Source organism: Myotis daubentonii, chromosome 21, assembly GCF_963259705.1.
Source record: "Myotis daubentonii chromosome 21, mMyoDau2.1, whole genome shotgun sequence".
NCBI lineage: Eukaryota > Metazoa > Chordata > Mammalia > Chiroptera > Vespertilionidae > Myotis > Myotis daubentonii.
In genome coordinates, this window is record NC_081860.1 from 1,256,142 (window position 1) to 1,277,324 (window position 21,183).

At 58.3% G+C, this 21,183-nt stretch overlaps 2 protein-coding genes across 2 annotated transcripts in view; both read left to right on the forward strand.

Moving 5' to 3' along the window:
* ARNT2 (aryl hydrocarbon receptor nuclear translocator 2) overlaps nucleotides 1-21,183 on the forward strand; it is a 173,021-nt gene that overhangs the window by 84,221 nt on the left and 67,617 nt on the right. The window lies entirely within an intron of this gene.
* The window catches only part of ABHD17C (abhydrolase domain containing 17C, depalmitoylase), a 30,297-nt gene continuing 26,302 nt past the window's right edge, over nucleotides 17,189-21,183 (forward strand). Inside the window, exon 1 of the mRNA XM_059677971.1 lies at nucleotides 17,189-17,903. Within this exon, the coding sequence (XP_059533954.1) occupies nucleotides 17,290-17,903 (614 nt within the window). The 5' untranslated portion in view covers nucleotides 17,189-17,289. The remainder of the gene's footprint in view (nucleotides 17,904-21,183) is intronic.

Genomic DNA, 21,183 nt, shown 5'->3' on the forward strand with positions numbered 1-21,183 from the left:
CAGTATGCCATATATGCCAGGTCCCTTGAAACAGCAAGGATAGACCGGCTCCTGGCAATCACCCCCAACTGCCCCCCTGCTGGCCTGATCGCCCCCAACTGCCCTCCCCTGCTGGCCTGATCGCTCCCAACTGCCCTCCCCTGCTGGCCTGATCGCCCCCAACTACCCTCCCCTGCTGGCCTGATCACCCCAACTGCCCCCCTGCTGGCCTGATTGCCCCCAACATCCCCCCTGCTGGCCTGATCGCCCCCAACTGCCCTCCCCTGCTGGCCTGATCGCCCCTAACCACCTCTGCCTCAGCCCCGCCACCATGGCTTTTTCTGGAAAGTCTCCCGGTCTAATTAGCATATTACCCTTTTATTAGTATAGATCATATATATACTTTTCTTACCATTTCAGAGAGGAAGGGAGAGGGAGAGAAAGAGAGAAACATCCATGATGAGAGAGAATCATGGATCGGCCGCCTCCTGCACGCCTCCCACTGGGGATGGAGCCTGAAACCTGGGCATGTGCCCTGACTGGGAATCGAACCCTGACCTCCTGGTTCCTAGGCCGAGGACGCTTAACCCCTGAGCCACCCTGGCCGGGCTATACCTTTTTTTTTAAAAAATATATTTTTTATTGATTTTTTACAGAGAGGAAGGGAGAGGGATAGAGAGTTAGAAACCTCGATGAGAGAGAAACATCGATCAGCTGCCTCCTGCACGCCCCCCACTGGGGATGTGCCCGCAACCCAGGTACATGCCCTTGACCGGAATCGAACCTGGGACCTTTCAGTCTGCAGGCCGATGCTCTATCCACTGAGCCAAACCGGTTTGGCGGGGCTATACCTTTTTAAAAGAGATATTTTATTGATTTTTTTTAGAAAGAGAGGCAGAGAGAGAAACTTGATCGGCTGCCTCCTGCACGCCCGGCTCCTGGCCCCGTCCTCGCATCCTTCCTGGTCTGGTCTCCACGTCCCGTCGGCTGCTACCCGGACCCTGCCCTCCCTCCTCCCGTTTGTAGGGTCTGTGGTTCCATCCGGCCACTGAGATGGCCCAGGGGACACCCCGTCTCAAGATCCTGAATCACACCTGCCAGTGACTTTTTTTCACGAAGGTGAGTAATATGGTCATGGGTTCCGGAGGGTGGCAGGGGGCACCCCTGTGGGGACTGTGGTTCAGCTCCCGTAGCCACCCACCCAGACGGTTGCAGTCTCCTTCCGTCCCGAGGGCTCCAGCCCAGCCGGTGTGGCTCCGTGGCTGAGCGTGGATCTAGGAACCAGGAGGTCAGGGTTCGATTCCCGGTCAGGGCACAGGCCCGGGTGGCGGCTCCATCCCCAGTGGGGGGCGTGCAGGAGGCAGCCAATCCATGATCCTCTCTCATCATGGATGTTTCTCTCTCTCTCCCCCCCCCCCCGCCCTTCCTCTCGGACTCTGAAAAGCGATAGAAAAATCTATCCTCAGGTGAGGATTAACCCAAACACCTCCCTGCCCAGCGGGGGGTCGTGCAGCTGCACCGAGCCCTGAACTTCAGAAACTACCAGGACAGGGCAGCTGTGACGGCAGCTGTGACGGCAGCTGGGATCCCTGACTCACCGCCACATGTTTGTCCGACAGACGGTTTCTGGATGAGCCGTTCTGGCAAACGTTTGGGGGAAAGCAAAATAAAAACCAAAAAAACCCAAACGACTGTGAGGTCTGATTCCCGGAGCCCGCACGCCGCCCGCTGGGCCGTATAGTTTGCCGTCTTGGCGTCTGCGGGGCCAGATGAGTCGTGGGGAGCGATCCGACCCCGATGGCGGCGGCCTTTCCAGTGAGGTGCACGGTGCTGTCACTGCCCCAGCAGGACACACACACACACACACACACACGTGCGCACACGCATGCACACGCACACGCGCCCACACACATGCATGCACACGCACACACATGCACGCACACGCACGCACATGTACACGCACACGGGGCCATCGCCACCTCCTGCTCCGGGCCGGTGCTCCGTCCAGGACGCTGTTTTATTTATTCTCCGTTTCCGCTGTCCCTTGCCCTCAAATGGCTTTGAAACGGAGGGAGTTTGAAAAAGAGCGAAAGAGCAATTTTTGTACCCAGTTTGGGAGTCACCGTGTCCAGAAAGATTTTTTCATTTTATTTTATTTTTTTAATCCTCACCCGAGGACATTTTCCATTGATATTTACGTGTTTATTTAAAAAATATTTTTTTTATTGATTTCAGAGAGGGGGAGAGATGGAAACATCAACGATGAGAGAGCCCGCAACCCGGGCACGTGCCCTTGACCGGGAATCTAACCGTGACCTCCTGGTTCATAGGTCAACGCTCAGCCACTGAGCCACGCCGGCTGGGTTCTAATGGTTTTTAGAGAGAGCGGAAGGGCGGGGAGAGACAGAGAGAGACACATGGATGGGTTGCCTCCTGCACGCGCCCCGAGCAGGGGATCGAGTCTGCAACCGAGGCCTGTGCCCTCGTCTGGAATCGAACCCGGGACCCTTCAGTCTGCCGGCCGACGCTCTGTCCACTGAGCCAAACCGGGTAGGGCAAGATTTTTTTAAAAAACCTTTTTAATTGTCTGTTGATTTGAGAGAGAGAGAGAGAAACATTGATATTTTTTAAAAATATATGTTTTCATTGATTTCAGAGAGGAAGGGAGAGGGGAGAGGGAGAGAGAGAAACATCCATGATGAGAGAGAATCATGGATCTGCTGCCTCCTGCACGCCCCCCACTGGGGATCGAGCTCACAACCCCGGGCCTGTGCCCTTGACCAGAAGTGAACCTGGGACCCTTCAGTCCGCAGGCTGACACTCTATCCACTGAGCCACACCAGCCAGGGCCATTGCTTGATTCCGGTATGTGTCCTGACCAGGGATCGAACCTGCAGCGTTGGCCAATCCGGACGATGCTGTAACCAACTCACCTCCCCGGCCAGGGCCCAGGGTTTCTTGTAATAAATCGAACAGGTACCAGCCCTGGCCGGTGTGGCTCAGCGGATAGAGCGTCGGCCTGTGGACTGAAGGGTCCCGGGTTCGATTCCCGTCAGGGGCATGTACCTGGGTTGCGGGCTCATCCCCAGTAGGGAGTGTGCAGGAGGCAGCTGATGGATGTTTCTCTCTCATTGACGTTTCTAACTCTCTATCCCTCTCCCTTCTTCTCTGTAAAAATCAATAAAACATATTTAACAAATAAAACATAAATTGAACAGGTACCAGGCGTTGAGGCTACACGTGCTCATCACTCATCCCTCACGGCACCTCGCCGGGGCCAGGACCCTGCTCTGCCCGTGACAGGTGGGGGAGCTGTTGCGCCCCGACTGCCGCGACCACGTAAGTGGCCAGGAAGGGACGGGACCTTCGCTCAGCGCTGACCTCAAAGCCCACGCTCTTCCTGCTGCGTCCGCTGTCCGGGTCCTCCTGGGGCTGCCCCTTGGCCCCCGAGCTCTCCGCTTCCCGTAATCCTGGCGCCCGGAGATTGGAGACGCCCCCTTTTCTGACGCCCCCTCCCCCCAGCGTGTCTGCTGCAGCCGCGAGCTCATTGCCTCCCCAGGCAGCGGCTCAGCAAGGCTCGCGGGCCGGTCTTCCCCGTGCGGAGCTCAGACTCACCGAGCCGCCTCCCCCACCGGGCCCTGGGATGTCTGAGCCCATGTGCCTCCCCCCGAAATATGTGAAAGGAGGGAAGCGTGTTTTTGTTTTGTTTATATATATATATATATATATATATATATATATATATATATATACACACACACATATATACATACTAGCAGTTTGGTGCACGAAATTCATGCATGGGGCGGGGGGGCTGTGTGTCCCTCAGCCCAGCCTGTACCCTCTCCAATCCGGAACCCCTCGAGGGATGTCAGACAGCCCTCTCATGATCCAGGACTGCTGGCTCTCAACCACTCGCCTGCCTGCCTGCCTGCCTGCCTGACTGCCCCAAACCGCTTCTGCCTGCCACCCTGATCACCCCTTAACCACTCTTCTGCCAGCCTGATCGACAACTAACTGCTCCCCTGCAGGCCTGGTTGCCCCCAACTGGCCTCCCCTGCTGTCCCGGTCACCCCAACTGCCCTCCCTTGCCAGCCTGGTCACCCCTAACTGCCCTCCGCTGCAGGCTTGGTTGCCCCCAACTTCCCTCCCCTGCAGGCCTAGTCCCCCCAAACTGCCCTCCCCTGCAGGCCCAGTCCCCCCAAACTGCCCTCCCCTGCAGGCCTGGTTCCCCCAACTGCCCTCCCCTGCAGGTCTGGTCCCCCCAAACTGCCCTCCCCTGCAGGCCTGGTCGCCTCTAACTGCCCTCCCCTGCAGGCCTGGTCGCCCCCAACTGCCCTCCCCTGCAGGCCTAGTCGCCTCTAACTGCCCTCCCCTGCAGGCCTGGTCGCCTCTAACTGCCCTCCCCTGCAGGCCTAGTCGCCTCTAACTGCCCTCCCCTACAGGCCTGTTTGCCCCCAACTGCCCTCCGCTGCAGGCCTGGTTTCCCCCAACTGCCCTCCCCTGCAGGCCTAGTCCCCCCAAACTGCCCTCCCCTGCAGGCCTGGTCGCCTCTAACTGCCCTCCCCTGCAGGCTTGGTTGCCCCCAACTTCCCTCCCCTGCAGGCCTAGTCCCCCCAAACTGCCCTCCCCTGCAGGCCTGGTCGCCTCTAACTGCCCTCCCCTGCTGGCTATCTTGTGGTGGCCATCTTGGTGTTGGTGTGATGGTCAATTTGCATATTACCCTTTTATTAGATTAGATATATACCTACTAGAGGTCTGGTGCACAAATTCGTGCACTGGTGGGGTCCAGCTGGCCCGCCCGATGGGGCCCATCAGGGGCGGGACAGCCGGGGCAAGGGCCCACGGGCGTTCTGGGCGGTCGGCTGTTCGGTCAATTTGCATATTACCCTTCTATTATATACGACAGGCCCGGTGCACGGAATCAGTGCACGGGTCGGGTCCCTAAGCCTGGCCAGCGATCAGGGCCGATCTGTGGGGTCCCCAGCAGGGCGATTGGGTGGCCCCCGCTGGCACCTGCCTTGGCTGGGCAGGCGCCGCCCACTCGCCAGCCCTGCCTGCCCCCCACTGCCACCACCGGTTGGGGCCTATGGGCGGGGGCAGCTTCTGCGTTGAGCGTCTGCCCCCTGGTGGTCAGTGCGTGCCATAGCAACCGGTTACTCTGCTGTTCAGTCGATTTGCATATTAGCCTTTTATTATATAGGAGGATTTTTTTTTATTGATTTCAGAGAGGAAGGGAGAGTGAGAGAGAGAGAAACATCGAAGATGAGAGAGAATCACGGATCGGCTGCCTCCTGCACGCCCCCCACTGGGGATGGAGCCCACCACCCAAGCCTGTGCCCTGACCGGGAATCGAACCCGGACCTCCTGGTTTGGTTCATAGCCCAACGCTCAACCACTGAGCCACCCTGGCCGGGCTGACTCCTTACTTATTAACATAAAAGACGGGCAGAGATGCCAGAGAAACTGCCGAGGCAGGGAGCTGGGAGGTCCGGCGTTTCTCGGGGAGAGCACCCCCATGGGGGCTGAACAGCTCGCTGGCCTTCCGCAGAAGCTCTCGCAAGAGCCGGGTTCGTCATGGGTGGAACAATCGGATTTTCCACTTTTTCGTCCAGCGGAACTGACTTCTTTGCCCGGAAACCACAACCCTCAGGGGCGTGACGTAAACGAGACGTAAATATAAACATGCCCCCCTCGCCTCCCCGCCAAGGGCCGTCGGCACTCGGGCTCCTGTAGTGCCAGCGACGTCAGATGCCATGACTCACCGCCTTCCTGTTACGGGGAGAGGCGGGGGGGCACCCCAGGCGCAGGACCGGGAACTGCAATGCAGGAGGGTCCCCGCGAGGCCTCGGACAGTAAACGGAGGACATCTTCTGGAAACTGTCCTTCCCCCCGCCTCCCTGTGGGTCGGGGATGGATTCTCCGCTGGGACGCTCAGCCCGGCCGGAACCACAGGGCGGAACGGGCGTCCGGCCCAGCTGCCCGGGGTGGGAACCCCCAACGCGTCATGGAGTCTCCATGTCCTTGAGGACCCAGGAAATCCCCCCCAAAGAAATCAGTGGAGAGCCGCTTACAAAAACCCCATCTTTTTAAAATTTTATTTTATGAAGCTGTTTTTATTTTTTTTGTATTTATTTTATCTTCATTTTTGATTTTCTTAAAAGATATTTTTCCATTGAATTTAGAGAGAGTGGGAGAGGGAGAGGGAGAGACAGAGAGAAACATTGATGTGAGAGAGACACATCGATGGGTTGCCTCCTGCACGCGCCCCGACCAGGGCCCAGGCCGGGGAGGAGCCTGCAACCACAGTTCGTGCCCTTGACCGGAATCGAACCCGGGACCCTTTGGTCCCCAGGCCGACGCGCTATCCACTGAGCCACACCAGCCAGGGCACGAAAACAGCATCTTAACTTTGGAGGGAGGGGGAGAGGGGGTTGAAAAGGGTAGGATGTGCTAAGAGCCCATCATTGCAACCCCAGCTGCTCATTATAGCAACTCAAGGTGCTTTAGAGACGACTGGGGTCGGCCAGTGTGGCTCAGTGGTTGAGCATCGACCTAGGAACCAGGAGGTCACGGTTCAATTCCCGGTCAAGGGCACAGGCCTGGGTTGTGGGCTCGGTCCCCAGCAGGGGGCCTGCAGGAGGCAGCTGATCGATGTTTCAATCTCAGCGATGTCTCTATCTCGCTCTCCCTTTCCCTTCCTCTCTCTCCAAAAATAAAAAAAAGAGAGAAAAGAGCCCTAACGGGTTGAGCTCAGTGGATAGAGCGTCGGCCTTCAGACTGAAGAAGGGTCCTGGGTTCGATTCCAGTCAAGGGCATGTACCTGGGTTGCGGGCACATCCCCAGTAGGGGACGAGCAGAAGGCAGCTGATCCATGTTTCTCTCTCATCATTGATGTTTCTATTTCTCTATCCCTCTCCCTTCCTCTCTCTCTAAAAATCAAGAAAATATATTTTAAAAAAAAGAAAAAAATAAACTACTGGAGTTGGGTCCCTCCAACAGATTATGAGGGTAAATTTCACTGGTTTGGGGTGTGGCCTGGGCATGAGGACTTCAAAACACTTCCCTCCACCTTGGCCAGTTTTGCTCAGTGGTTAGAGCGTCGGCCTGTGGACCGAAGGGTCCCGGGTTCAATTCCAGTCAAGGGCACGTACCTCAGTTGCAGGCTCCATCCTTGACCCCGGGTGCGGGAGGCAACCAGTCGATGTGTCTCTCTCACATCAATGTTTCTCTCTCTCTCTCTCGCCCCCTTCCTTCCACTCTCTTTAAAAATCAATGGAAAAATATCAAAACAAGCCCAACAGTTTGCAGGTGGAAGGAAACTGAGAGAGGGACCAGGGGTGAAGGAGAGGCCAAAAGAGAGAGAGAGAGAGAGAGAGAGAGAGAGAGAGAGAGAGAGAGAGAGAGCAGAGGAAGCCACCGGGGGAACTGCTGTCCAGGTTGGAAAGATCAGGAGGCCTTCATGGAGGAGGTGGCATAGCAAACGGATTCCTTATTCAGTTAATTTATTTATAATGTACTAGAGGCCCAGTGCACGAAATTCGTGCACGGGGGGGGGGGGGAGTGGGTCCCTCAGCCCGGCCTGCATCCTCTTCAATCCAGGGCCCCTCAGCAGTCGGATCCCTTTGGGATCGGGCCTAAACCAGCAGTCGGACATCCCTCTTGTAATCCGGGACCACTGGCTCCTAACCACTCACCTGCCTGCTGGCCTGATCGCCCCTAACTGCCCTCCCCTGCCGGCCTGATCACCCCCAACTGCCCTCCCCTGCCGGCCTGATCGCCCCCCAACTGCCCTCCCCTGCCGGCCTGATCGCCCCCAACTGCCCTCCCCTGCTGGCCTGATCGCCCCCAACTGCCCTCCCCTGCCGGCCTGATCGCCCCCAACTGCCCTCCCCTGCCGGCCTGATCGCCTCTAACTGCCTCTGCCTTGGCCCCCAACACCATGGCTTTGTCCAGAAGGATGTCCGGAAGACATGTGGTCTAATTAGCATATTACCCTTTTATTAGTATAGATTTTAATATGTTTTTGTTGATTTCAAAGAGGAAGGGAGAAAGAGAGGGAGAGAGAGAGAGAGAAGCATCCATGATGAGAGAGAATCATGGATCGGCTGCCTGCTGCACGCCCCGCACTGGGGATGGAGCCCACAACCCGGGCCTGTGCCCTGACCGGGAATCGAACCCTGACCTCCTGGTTCATAGGATGACCCTCAACCACTGAGCCCCGCTGGCCGGGCCAGGATGGCCTGTCTGGCTGATAAGGGATCTCAAAGTCCCGTGCGGCCGCCTCCCGGACACTCGGCTCAGACGTGCCCCCCTCCCGTGAATGGGGACGGAGTGGGGACACAGGGCTGTGTCTGGGGGAGCAGTCTCTCTGGAGAGGGCCATCCATTCCTCAGCCGGCCCTCCAGTCCCACTGGGAGGAATGCCTCCACCTTCCACCCCCCGGAGCCTCCTGGGGGGCCCTCGGACGGGCGCCGGAATCCGCACTCACGTCCCACGGCCCCGAAGCCAAGCGGCCCGGCCCCCTTGGGGCAGGACCCAGTGGCTGAGCCGCAGGCAGCGGGGCCGTCTCCACCGACTCCTCCCCGGACACCTGGCGCCCGCCCGCACCCAACGCCCAGGCCTGGCTGCATCGGGGACGCACGTCCAGGGGACAGGAGGAGGGAGGCTCGCGGGGGGGCTGAGGGCCCCGTCGGGTGGCCTGACCGGCCGTGGCTCCTCCTGCTGAAGCTCAGCGCCCTGATGGAGAGCAAGGGGGGTGGGAGCTGGCGTGGGGCCAGGGACGGGGGTGAAAGGTCACGGAGAAGGGGACCTCTCCAAGTCCTTCCCCTCCGATGGCATCGCCGGCTGGACGCCAGCATCCCCGCCCTCTCGGTCCTCGAAGCCTTTGGCATCTAACGTGGCTTTGCTCCGACCTCCCTCTCTGCATTCTTAGGCTGTGCGGGCGTGTTATTTAAACAGTTTCTCCTTGGCCCGGCCGGCGTGGCTCCGTGGTCTCTGAGCCTCGACCTAGGAACCAGGAGGTCACGGTTCGATCCCCGGTCAGGGCACAGGCCCGGGTGGCGGGCTCCATCCCCAGTGTGGGGGGCGTGCAGGAGGCAGCCGATCCGTGATTCCCTCTCATCATGGATGTCGCTCTCTCTCTCTCTTTCCTCCTCTCTGGCATCAATAAATATATATATTTTTAAAAATATATATATATTTTATTGATTTTTTACAGAAAAGAAGGGAGAGGGATAGACAGTTAGAAACATCGATGAGAAAGATTGATCAGCTGCCTCCTGCACACCTCCCACTGGGGATGTGCCCGCAACCCAGGTACATGCCCTTGACCCGAATCAAACCCAGGACCCTTGAGTCCGCAGGCTGACGCTCTATCCATTGAGCCAAACCGGTTCGGCAATAAATATATTTTTAAAAATCTCTCCTGGCCCTGGTTGGTGTGGCTCAGTGGATAGAGCGTCGGCCTGCAGACCGAGGGGTCCCGGGTTCGATTCCGGTCAAGGGCACATACGCTGTTTGAAGGGTCTTCCCTGGCCTGGCCAGGAGGCACCAATCGATGTGTCTCTCTCACATCAATGTTTCTGTCTTTCCCTCTCTGTTCCACTCTCTCTAAAAATCAATGAAAAAATATCCTCAAGTGAGGATTTTTAAAAAAAAGAAAGAAAACCTTAAAGACCCCACCAAAAAGTACTAGATTTAATAAATGAAGTTGGCAACATCGCAGGATACAAAATCAACACTCCCTTCTCCCTCAAAAATCCTATCTAATAAAAGAGAAACATGGTAATTAGCGTACGACCGCTACCCTTCCCATTGGCTAATCAGGGCGATATGCAAATTAACTGCCAGCCAAGATGGCAGCCGGTAGCCAGGCAGGTTGAAACTAACATGAGGCTTGCTTGCTTCAGTGACGGAGGACTCCAACATTCCCCGCCTGCCTTGCCGGCCTCTGAGCTGCAACTCTAAGCAACTATGTTATAAATATAGAAGCTAAACAAAACCCCAGAAACTTGCTTTAGTCACCAGGCTTCAGCCAGCAGGATCGCAACATTGTTTCAAATACAGAAGGTAAACAAAGGCCAGAAACCTGTTTTCAGCAGCGGAGGCCTAAGAGCTGGAGCCAAGCCTCAGAGCTAAAGCTGGCCCAGAATAAAAAGAAAAAGAAAAAGAAAAAAAGGAGTGGTTGGGAGCTTCAGTCACCCCCAGACTGAAAACAGCCCTCAGCCCCTCACCCAGACTGGCCAGGCACCCCAGTGGGGACCCCCACCCTGAAGGGTGTGTGACCAGCTGCAAACAGCCATCAGCCCTTCACCCAGGCTGGCCAGGCACCCCAGTGGGGACCCCCACCCTGATCCGGGACACCCTTCAGGGCAAACCAGCCGGCCCCCACCCATGCACCAGGCCTCTATCCTATATAGTAAAAGGGTAATATGCCTCCCAGCACCAGGATCAGCGGAGCCGCGAGGCCTCCCAGCACCGGGATCAGCGTGACAGGGGGCAGCGCCCAAACCCCCTGATCGCCCTGCGGCTCTGTGTGTGACAGGGGGCGGGGCCACAACCTCCCTATCGGCCCTGCTCTGTTCGTGACGGGAAGGCTCCCCAACCCCCTGATCAGCCCTGCTCTGTGCCTGATAGGGGGGAGCTCCCCAACCCCCTGATTGCCCTGCGGCTCTGTGTGTGACAGGCTGCGGCGCCCCAACCCCCTGATCGGCCCTGCCCTGTGGGTGATAGAGGGCGACACCCCAACCGCCCCCCACAGGCCCTGCTCTGTGTGTGACATGGTAGAGCCATAACCTCCCCATCGGCCCTGCCCTGAGTGTGACAGGGGGCGGTGCCCCAACTCCCCTATCGGCCCTACTCTGTGAGTGACAGGGGGGAGCTCCCCAACCCTCCTGATGGGCCCTGCTCTGTGCATGACAGGGGGGAGCTCCCCAACCCCCTGATTGACACTGCTCTGTGCGTGACAGGGTATGGAGCCCCAACCCCCCTGATGGGCCCTGCTCTGTGAGTGACAGGACGGAGCTCCCCAACCCCGGTTGGCCCTGCTCTGTGCAAGACGGGGTGGCGCCGCAACCTGCCCATCGACCCTGCCTTGAGTGTGACAGGGGGCAGTGCCCCAACCCCCCAATCGGCCCTACCCTGAGCGTGACTGCGGGTGGCATTGCAACCTCCCGATCCACCTTGCTCTGTGCATGACAGGGGGGTGGCACCCCAACTCCCCAGTCAGCCCTGCTCTGAGCCCGACCAGGGGCTGCACCTAGGGATTGGGCCTGCCCTCTGCCACCCGGGAGCAGGCCTAAGCCAGCAGGTCGTTATCTCCCGAGGGGTCCCAGACTGCGAGAGGGCACAGGCCGGGCTGAGGGACCCCCCTCCCCCCCGAGTGCACAAAGTTTTGTGCACCGGGCCTCTAGCCTATAATAATAAAAGCATAATATGCTAATTAGATTGGACAGTGAACAATCTTCTGGATGTCATTCTGGACGTCCTTCCAGATGAAGCCATGGCAGTGGGGGCTGAGGCAGAGGTGGTTAGGGGCGATCAGGCAGGCAGGCAGAGTGGTTAGGGATGATCAGGCAGGCAGGCGAGCGGTTAGGGGCGATCAGGCAGGCAGGCGAGCGGTTAGGGGCGATCAGGCAGGCAGGCAGAGTGGTTAGGGGCGATCAGGCAGGCAGGCAGAGAGGTTAGGGGCGATCAGGCAGGCAGGCGAGCAGGCAAAGTGGTTAGGAGACAGCGATCCCTGATAGTGAGAGGTATGTCCTACTAAAGTATGTCCCTGTCAGATCGAACCTAAACCAGCAGTCAGACATCCCCCGAGGGGTCCCAGATTGTGAGAGGGTGCAGGCCAGGCTGAGGGACCCCCCCCCTCCCGTGCACTAATTGCGTGCACCGGGCCCCTAGTATATATCTAATAAAAAAAGGAGAGAGAGCCCTGGCTGGTGTGGCTCAGTGAATAGAGTGTTGGCCTGCGGACTGGAGGGTCCCGGGTTCGATTCCGGTCAAGGGCATGTACCTGGGTTGCGGGCACATCCCAATAGGGAGTGTGCAGGAGGCGGCTGATCGATGTTTCTCTCCCATCAATGTTTCTAAATCTCTATCCCTCTCCCTTCCTCTCTGTAAAAAATCAATAAAATATTTTTTAAAAAAAAAAGGAGAGAGAGATCGGACGAGGCCACAGCTCAGCCGGAGGCCGTGTGCGGGCAGTGCTGCTGGCACTCGCCTGGGCTGCTCTGCCTCCTCCTCACCCCGGGAAGGAGCCGGTTTGGCCTCCTGTGCACGCCCCACCCCACATCCCTCATCCTCTCTTTCATTTCCCCGCCTAACGTATACTTACCCGGCGTCCGGCGTCGGTGCCTTCACAGAGCAGCGGGTGCTACATAAAAACAAGCACCAGGCAGGGGAGTGTACCTTAGATTGTCTGACCTTCCATCTAAACAACCGGCTCCGTTTGTGAGCAAGAATGTCCTTCTCTTACGGTTAAAAAAAAAAAATGAAGCAAGCTCCCGGCTGGCGCGGCTCAGGGGATGAGCGTCGACCGAGGAACCAGGAGGTCAGGGTTCGATTCCCAGTCAGGGCACAGGCCCGGGTTGTGGGCTCGATCCCCAGTGGGGGGCGTGCAGGAGGCGGCCAATCCATGATTCTCTTTCATCATGGATGTTTCTCTCTCTCTCCCTCTCCCTCTCCCTTCCTCTCTGAAATCAATTAAGAAAAATAAAAAGAAAAGGAAACATTCTTGCTCTGGCCGGGTGGCTCAATTGTTGGAGCATTTTCCCATACACCAAAAGGTGGTGGGTTTGGTCCCTAGTCAGGGCGTGTGCAGGAGACACCCAATTGATGTTTCTCTCTCTCTTCCTCTCTCTCTAAAATCAATGAAAACATGTCCTGGGGTGAGGATTTTAAAAAAAGTATTCTGCTTATGGCTGACTTGGTGTTACCTTATACAAGGAGATGGTCTTGTCCGGCCCGTGTGGCTCAGTGGTTGAGTGTCAACCTAGGAACCAGGAGGTCAGGGTTCGATTCCCCGTCAGGGCACATGCCCGGGTTGTGGGCTCCATCTCCAGTGTGGGGTGTGCAGGAGGCAGCTTATCAATGAGTCTCTCATCATTGATGTTTCTCTCCCTCTCCCTTCCTCTCTGAAATCAATGAAAGAATATATGTATACTAGAGGCAATAGGCCTTCCTTCCCCTGGGTGCTGGCACCAGTTTTCCTCCGGCACCCGGGACCCAGTCCTTCGCTCCGACCTCAGCAGAGAAGCCAAGCCTCTTCAGTCTTCAGTCTTTGCTCCATGCCTGCATATGCAAATTAACCGCCATCTTTGTTGGGTTAATTTGCATACGCATCCTGATTGGCTGGTGGGTGTACCGGAGTGACACCAATTTGCATGGTTCTCTTTTATTAGTGTAGATATACTAGAGGCCTGGTGCACGAAATTTGTGCATTCGGGGCAGGGGGGGTGGGAGTGTCCTTCAGCCTGTCCTGTGCCCTCTCACAGACTGGGAGCCCCTGGGGGATGTCCGACTGCTGGCTTAGGCCCGCTCCCTACAGCACTAAGGTTGGACATTCTTAGTGCTGCTGCGGAGGTGGGAGATGCCTCCTGTGATGCCAGCTGTAAGCCCGGTTTAGCATTGAGCGTCTGCCCCCTGGTGGTCGGTGCGCATCATAGCGACCGGTCGTTCTGCCGTTCGGCCAATTTGCATATGAGCCTTTTATGCTATAGGATTTTTTAAAGGAGGCAGTCTTGTCTGACCTGGAACCCCGCATGCCTGTATTGTCCTTGGTCAAGCACCCTGTCCACCTAGGTATACTGCCCCCACGCCAGCCCACGTGGTAGTAACAGCCTCACCAGCGTCCCTCCAGACGGTGGAATTAACCAGTGACTTCTATTCCTTCTTTACGTTTTTCTGCACTTGCCAACTTTCTTGCTGTGACCACGTTTGCTTTCGAATAAGCACCCAAATAAATTTATTTGCACAAAAGAAGAAAATAAGTTAAAGATAAATACAACGAGGCGGTCTTGAGCAACTGAACGCCAGGCTGAGGGGTCCTGATGGCAGAGTTCAGGGGCAGGGGGGCCGGCCTTGAATAGGAAAAACCGATGCGTTTGGCCAATTGGGACGTGTTCAGTTCCCAGTCCCCCTGGCCCAGTGGGAGGCAGTTTTCCCGAGGTGCAGAGCACACACCGGGAGCTTGTCGGGGGCCGGAGGGGCAGCCCCCCATCAGCTCAGTGACGGCCTCGCGGCCAGGACCTAGTCAGTCTGCTTGCTCACCCCCACTCCCCGTGCCGCCCTCCTGTCCTGGAATGTGAGGAGCCACGCAGGGTTGGGTCAGGGCCAAGCGAGCGGCGAGGTCCCCCGACCTTTCGTCGGTCACAGGGCAGATTTGTTCTCTCCGGGCTGCGTGTCCGAGCCTTCCGACCCTCACGCCAAAGCCCGTTGCTTGAGGATGTGTTAGAGGTGCGCTGAGACCCTGAGTCCTGAGCCCTGGGGAGGACGAGCCCCTGGGAAGCACTTTTTTAAAAAAAGTACCAATATTTGCCCTGACCGGTGTGGCTCAGTGGATAGAGCGTCGGCCTGCGGACCGAAGGGTCCCAGGTTCGATTCTGGTCAAGGGCATGTGCCTTGGTTGCCAGTGGGGAGCGTGCAGGAGGCAGCTGATGGATGTTTCTCTCTCATCGACGTTTCTAACTCTCCATCCCTCTCCCTTCCTCTCTGTAAAAAATCAATAAAATATATTTTAAAAAAATAAAAAAGTACAAATATTTTTGTTAGTTAAAGAGAGGAAGGAAGAGCTAGAGGGAGATAGAAACATCTACCGATCATCATAAAAGGATATTATGCTAATTAGACCGGATGTCATTCCAGTCGTCCTTCCTGAGGAAGCTGGGGCCCGGGGGGAGCCAGCCGGGGGCCCGGGTGCCTGTGGGCGGTGGGAGGAGGGAAGCTCAGGTCCCGGGAGCCGGTGCCGGTAGCCGGGGGAAGGAAGGCTACTCTTGCAGGAATTTTCGTGCATCAGGCCTCTAGTCAATGATGAGAGAGAATCAAGGATCGGCTGCCTCCTGCAGGCCCCCCCACTGGGGATGGAGCCCACAACCCGGGCCTGTGCCCCGATGGGGAATCAAACCCTAACCTCCTGGTTCCTGGGTCCACGCTCAATCACGGAGCCACGCCGGCCGAGCTCAGAATGACTTGAATGAAGAAATGGTCTATGAGAGGGTTATTGAGATCAGTGTGGGCGAGTTCACGTAGGTGAGGCCTCCCGAAGGAGCCACCATAAAAGTTAATTTAATCCTCTGGGCGTCTGTGAGTGACAGCAGCAGGGCCAGAGAGGCGATTGGGCCGGCTCCCCAGTCCGCAGGCGCCCTGCCGGCGATCCAGGCGGGTCCCTCCTGCCCCTTCCTCCTGAGAGGGAATTCGGCTGCCAGGCCAGGAGGGATGAGGGCAATCGGGGGACCCCGGGCAGTTGGCACGGGGCAGGCTCAGGTCAAGGCACTGGGTTAGATTTAAAAAGTCACCTATGAGATATTAGTGTTTATTGCATGTCATATCATCCTATTTTTTAAAATATATTTTATCGATTTTTTACAGAGAGGAAGGGAGAGGGACAGAGAGTTGGAAACATCGATCAGCTGCCTCCTGCACACTCCCTACTGGGGATGTGCCCGCAACCAAGGTACATGCCCTTGGCTGGAATCGAACCTGGGACCCTTCAGTCCCCAGGCCGATACCCACTGAGCCAAACCAGTTAGGGCATGTTATCCTATTTAAAATAGCGTTTCTTGAAATATTAATGTTTACTGCATGGAAATGGCTAATTATTTTGTATCTGCAGTCTGGTAATAGATTTATTTTGTATATTGTAAAATAAAAAAGTCACCTAAAAGTGAGTGCCAAGATGACAATGGATTTTATTTATTTATTTATTTATTTATTTATTATTATTTTTAAAATTTATTGATTCTTTTACAGAGAGGAAGGGAGGGGGACAGAGTTAGAAACATGATCAGCTGCCTCCTGCACACTCCCCACTGGGGACGGAGCCAGCAACCAAGGTCCATGCCCTTGACCGGAATCGAACCTGGGACCCTTCAGTCCGCAGGCCGACGCTCTATCCACTGAGCCACACCGGCCAGGGAAATGTATTTCATTTTTTAAAGAGCTGGGCCAGTCCCTGCCTTAAGTGTTTTAACATGCTTATAAACTACCTTATGCAGTTGTCTCCATTTTATTTTATTATTATTATTTGTTAATCCTCACTCGAGGAAATTTTTCCCATTGATTTTTAGAGAGAGCGTAAGAGAGGGGGAGAGACAGAGAGAAACATTGATGCGATGGACACCCATCTATTGGCTGCCTCCTGCACGCACCTCCACCAGACCTGCAACCCAGGCATGTGCCCTTGACCGGAATCGAACCCGGGACCCTTCAGTCCACGGGCCAGCGCTCTAGCCACTGAGCCAGCCTGGCCTGGGCGCACGCGGTGGATTTAAATCGCCGCCGCAGGAAATCTTATTGGGGGTTCAGACCCCTTCAAATCCACGGCCCGAACCCGGTGGAGGTGCGTGCCAGTAGCCCGCAAAGGGCCTGCAGTCACTCCCAGGGTGTCCGGTGCGCCTGGGCGCGCGAGGGGCTGGCTGCTCGGCGCACGGCCCCGCCTGCCTTCCGCTGACTCGGGGGCCCTGTCCGGAGGGGAACAGCCACGACCGCCCGGCCCCACGACCCCACGACCCACCCCTCCCGGGACAGAGGCCGAGGCCGAGGCGGCTCGGAAAGCAGCAGGCCCTCCCCACGCTCCCCCAGCCGCGGCTTGGCTACATCCCCAAGGGCCTCCGTGCCGCACAGAACTTGGGGATCGGGGGGACGGGAACCCCAGGAGCCGGGCAGCGCGGGGCCCCGTCCTCCCGGAGGCCACCCGCCCCCCCTTGCCGCGGACGCCCTGGGCTCCTCCCGGCGGCCCCACGCGCGGCCGGTTCCCCGGCGGGGAGCGCGCGCGCCCTGAGCGCGTCCGGGGGTGGCGCCGCCGCGCGGTCCCCGGAAGTGGCGGGAGCCCGGGCGGGCGGGTGGGGGCGTTGCGCGCGGGGATCGGGGCGCCTCCGCCATGGCCGCCGGCTTTGTGCGCTGCGCGCGGGCCCGGGCCGTCCACGCCTCCCCGGGGCGGCGGCGGCGGGGCCTTCGCTGACCCCTCCGCGCCGCGCCCCGCCCGCCCGCCGGCCCCGCCTCCGCCTCCCTCCGCGCGCGCTCCCCGCGCCCGCGCGCCCGGCCTCGCTCCTGCCCGCCTGCCCGGCCGGCGGGGGGGTGGACCCAGCCGCCCCGATGCCCGAGCCCGGCCCCAGGATGAACGGCTTCTCGCTGGGCGAGCTGTGCTGGCTCTTCTGCTGCCCGCCCTGCCCGAGCCGCATCGCCGCCAAGCTGGCCTTCCTGCCGCCGGAGCCCACCTACACGGTGCTGGCGCCCGAGCAGCGCGGCCCGGTCCCGGCCGCCTCGGCCACCCCGATCCCGGCCGCCCCGGCCGCCCCGGCGCCCCCGGTCCCGGCCGCCCCGGTCCCCGCGGCCACCCCGGGGCCGGCGGCGGCGGCGGCGGAGGGCGCGGGCGCGTGCTCCCTGCACCTGAGCGAGCGCGCCGACTGGCAGTACTCGCAGCGCGAGCTGGAGGCCGTCGAGGTCTTCTTCTCGCGCACGGCCCGCGACAACCGGCTGGGCTGCATGTTCGTGCGCTGCGCGCCCGCCGGCCGCTACACGCTGCTCTTCTCGCACGGCAACGCCGTGGACCTGGGCCAGATGTGCAGCTTCTACCTCGGCCTGGGCTCGCGCATCAACTGCAACATCTTCTCCTACGACTACTCGGGCTACGGCGTCAGCTCGGGCCGGCCCTCCGAGCAGAACCTCTACGCCGACATCGACGCCGCCTGGCAGGCGCTGCGCACCCGGTGAGCCCGCGGGGGCGCGCGCGGTGGGGGGCGGTCCGGCCCGGCCGGGCCTGGGCTGGGCTGGGCTGCGTGCGAGGAGGGGAGACGGGTCGGGTCGGGTAGCGGGGGGTCCCTCCTGGACTGTGCGTTCGCCTCCTCGTGCGTCCTGGCCTGGTTTCCACCCCCCAACCCTTTCCATCACCCCTGAGGGTCCTTGGAGAGCCCAGGTTCGGAGGGTTTTGCAGGCTTGGGCACATCTGGGTGCCCCCGTCCCCCCTCTCCCCCGCGGTTGGGTCTTCTGTGGCTCTGGTCACCCCAAGTGGCGCGTGGGGTGCCCAAGTGCCGGCAGAGAGAAAACTACTGGCTTGGCGTGGAGTGTGTGTGAGCTGGTGGCCAGGAGACGGAAGGTCCCTGGGGCTCCCGTGACCTTGGGCCAGGCGCAGGGCGCCTGGAGACCTCTGGTTCCTGGTAAGCTCAGGGGTGAGATGGGCCGCCTCCCCAAAGGCTGTGCGTTAGGGGGGTGCGGTGCCCTGCGGGGCGGCAGCATCTGGGCGGCTCTGGGCAGAGCGGGAGGGCCTGGGGGTGTGTGAAGTTGGCGCCCTGGTGGGCAGGACGCGAGGGGTGCCCGCCGCCTGGCGCCCTCCCTGAGCCTGGGCAGCAGCCCAGGGTGCCTGTGGGTTTTACAGGGCTCGGGGGTGCTTGGATTTGCACCCGCAGGAGGACGGGGACGTGTTGGTGAAGGGAGGGCCTTGGCCGGGCCAGGCCCCAGTCGAGGGCCATCGTGCCAGGCCAGCGGGACACTTGAGGGCCGTTCTCCGCTCAAAGTGGGCCGGTCACTTCACCCGGCGCCCATTTTTTTTTTTCTTTCTGTCTGTGACTTGCCCTTTCCCGCCTGAGGTCAGTGATGGGTGGGCACACCCAGGAGGGTGTCTGCAGGGACAGCTTCAGGGGACAGGGTCGCAGAGAACGTCTGGGGCCTGGCCGGGCCCCCTACACGGCTCTTCTCTAAAATGTGTTTCCCGAGCCCCGGCCAGTGCAGCTCAGTGGATAGAGCGTCGGCCTGCAGACTGAAGGGTCCCGGGTTCGATTCCCGGTCAAGGGCGCATGCCCGGATGGCGGGCTCGATCCCCAGTGTGGGGCGTGCAGGAGGCAGCCGACCCATGATTCTCTCTCATCGTGGATGTTTCTCTCCCTCTCTCTCCCTCTCCCTTCCTCTCTGACATCAATACAAACATATTTAAAAAAATAAAAGTAAAAATCAGACGTGTTTGCCGGGCTTGTTCACGACCCGGTTTCCATTCCTGAGCCTAAAGAAGCTCATATGTTACCCTTTGCTGTTCTGGGGGAAAAAAGGGCTCATCCACCAGGAAGTACTTAAGATGTCATACAGGTTGCTTCTCGAGTTCTGAAGTCCCGTCTCGCCGGGATCCCAGCTTTTCCGGGCGGACACGGATGTCGTATGCAAATACGTTGAGTCAGAGAATCCACAGGTCGGTCAGAGCCACCTGTTCCGGGAAAGGGTGTCGAAGGTGTTTGTTGTTTTTTCTTCAAATATATTTATATGGATGTCAGAGAGGAAGGGAGAGGGAGGGAGAAAGAGAAACATCCCGGATGAGAGAGAATCATGGACCGACTGCCTCCTGCACGCCCCCTATTGGGGATCGAGCCCACAACCCCGGGCCCATGTGCCCTTGACTGGAATCGAACCCGGGACCCTTCAGTCCGCAGGCTGACGCTCTACCCACTGGGCCACACCAGCTAGGGCTCAAAGGTAGGTTTTACACATGGTCTGTGGGGTGCTGGAATTTGCTGTCGGTGACAGAGGCATTAAAAGGAAGGGTTTGGGCCCGGCCGGCGTGGCTCAGTGGTTGAGCGTCGACCTAGGAACCAGGAGATCAGGGTTCGATTCCCAGTCAGGGCACAGGCCCGGGTTGCGGGCTCGATCCCCAGCGGGGGGGCGTGCAGGAGGCAGCCGATCCATGATTCTCTCTCATCGTGGATGTTTCTCTCTCCCCCTCTCCCTCTCTGACATCAATCCTATATAATAAAAGGCTAATATGGAAATTGTCCCCTTGACTGGGAGTTCGACTGGAAGTTTGACCAGGAGGCGGAGCCTGCTGGCCCACCGCCCGCAGCCCCTCCCCCCGGCCACCCCCACCTCTGATCGCCTCCCCCACCCCGATCAGGGGCTGGGCCGGCCAGACCTTACCTGTGCACAAATTTGTGCACCGAGCCTCTAGTATATGTGTGTGTGTGTGTGTGTGTGTGTGTTTGTGTAAAATAAGGGTTTGGCCTTAGGCTTTTTTATTTGACACAGTGAAGCTCTTCCTTGAGTGGGTTTTATAATAAGATGCCCGTGGAACCCTGCCCCTCCCTACCTGAGCGTCCGCACGGAAATGGACGCCCGTCGGGGACCAGGCCCACCCTTTGGCCTGCGTAGGCAGGTGTGTCCGCGTGACAACATCTGTGAGGCGTAGCTACTTCCCGGAGGCCGGGTCACGCTCAGTTGAACGCAGGGCGTGGTTCTGGAACAGGGTTTTGTTTTGAATTATCTGACGAGGTATCTACATTCTGCCCACGGTTTGTTTAAAGTTAAGCCGGAATGCCTACCTCGACTGCCAGGCACGCCCGTCAGATGGGAGGGTCTAAGGATTCGAAGAAACCTTACCTGACCTCTGTCCTGGGCGTTTCACACATTTTAAAGATATTATTATTATTATTATTATTATTGCATTTATTGGTCGATTCTTGTGTGTGCCGTGACCGGGGATCGAACCCATGACCTCGGTGTATTGGGACAATGCTCTAACCGACTACGCTACCCAGCTGGGGCCTCAGACTCTTTGGATGGCGACCCCCACAGTAAGAAACACATTTTGTATCTTTTTAAAAATATATATATTTTTATTGATTTCAGAGAGGAAGGGAGAGGGAGAGAGAGACATCCATGATGAGAGAGAATCATGGACCGGCTGCCTCCTGCACACCCTGCACTGGGGATCGAGCCCACAACCCAGGCATGGGCCCTGAGTGGAATCGAACCTGGAACCCTTCAGTCTGCAGGCCAACGCTCTATCCACTGAGCCACACCGACCACGGCCCGATGAAACGTTTTAATCTAGGGCCGTAGTCGGCAAACCACAGCTCGCGAGCCACATGCGGCTCTTTGGCCCCTTGAGTGTGGCTCTTCCACAAAATACCACGTGCGGGCGCGCACGTACAGTGCGATTGAAACTTCGTGGCCCATGCGCAGAAGTCGGTATTTTGTGGAAGAGCCACACTCAAGGGGCCAAAGAGCCGC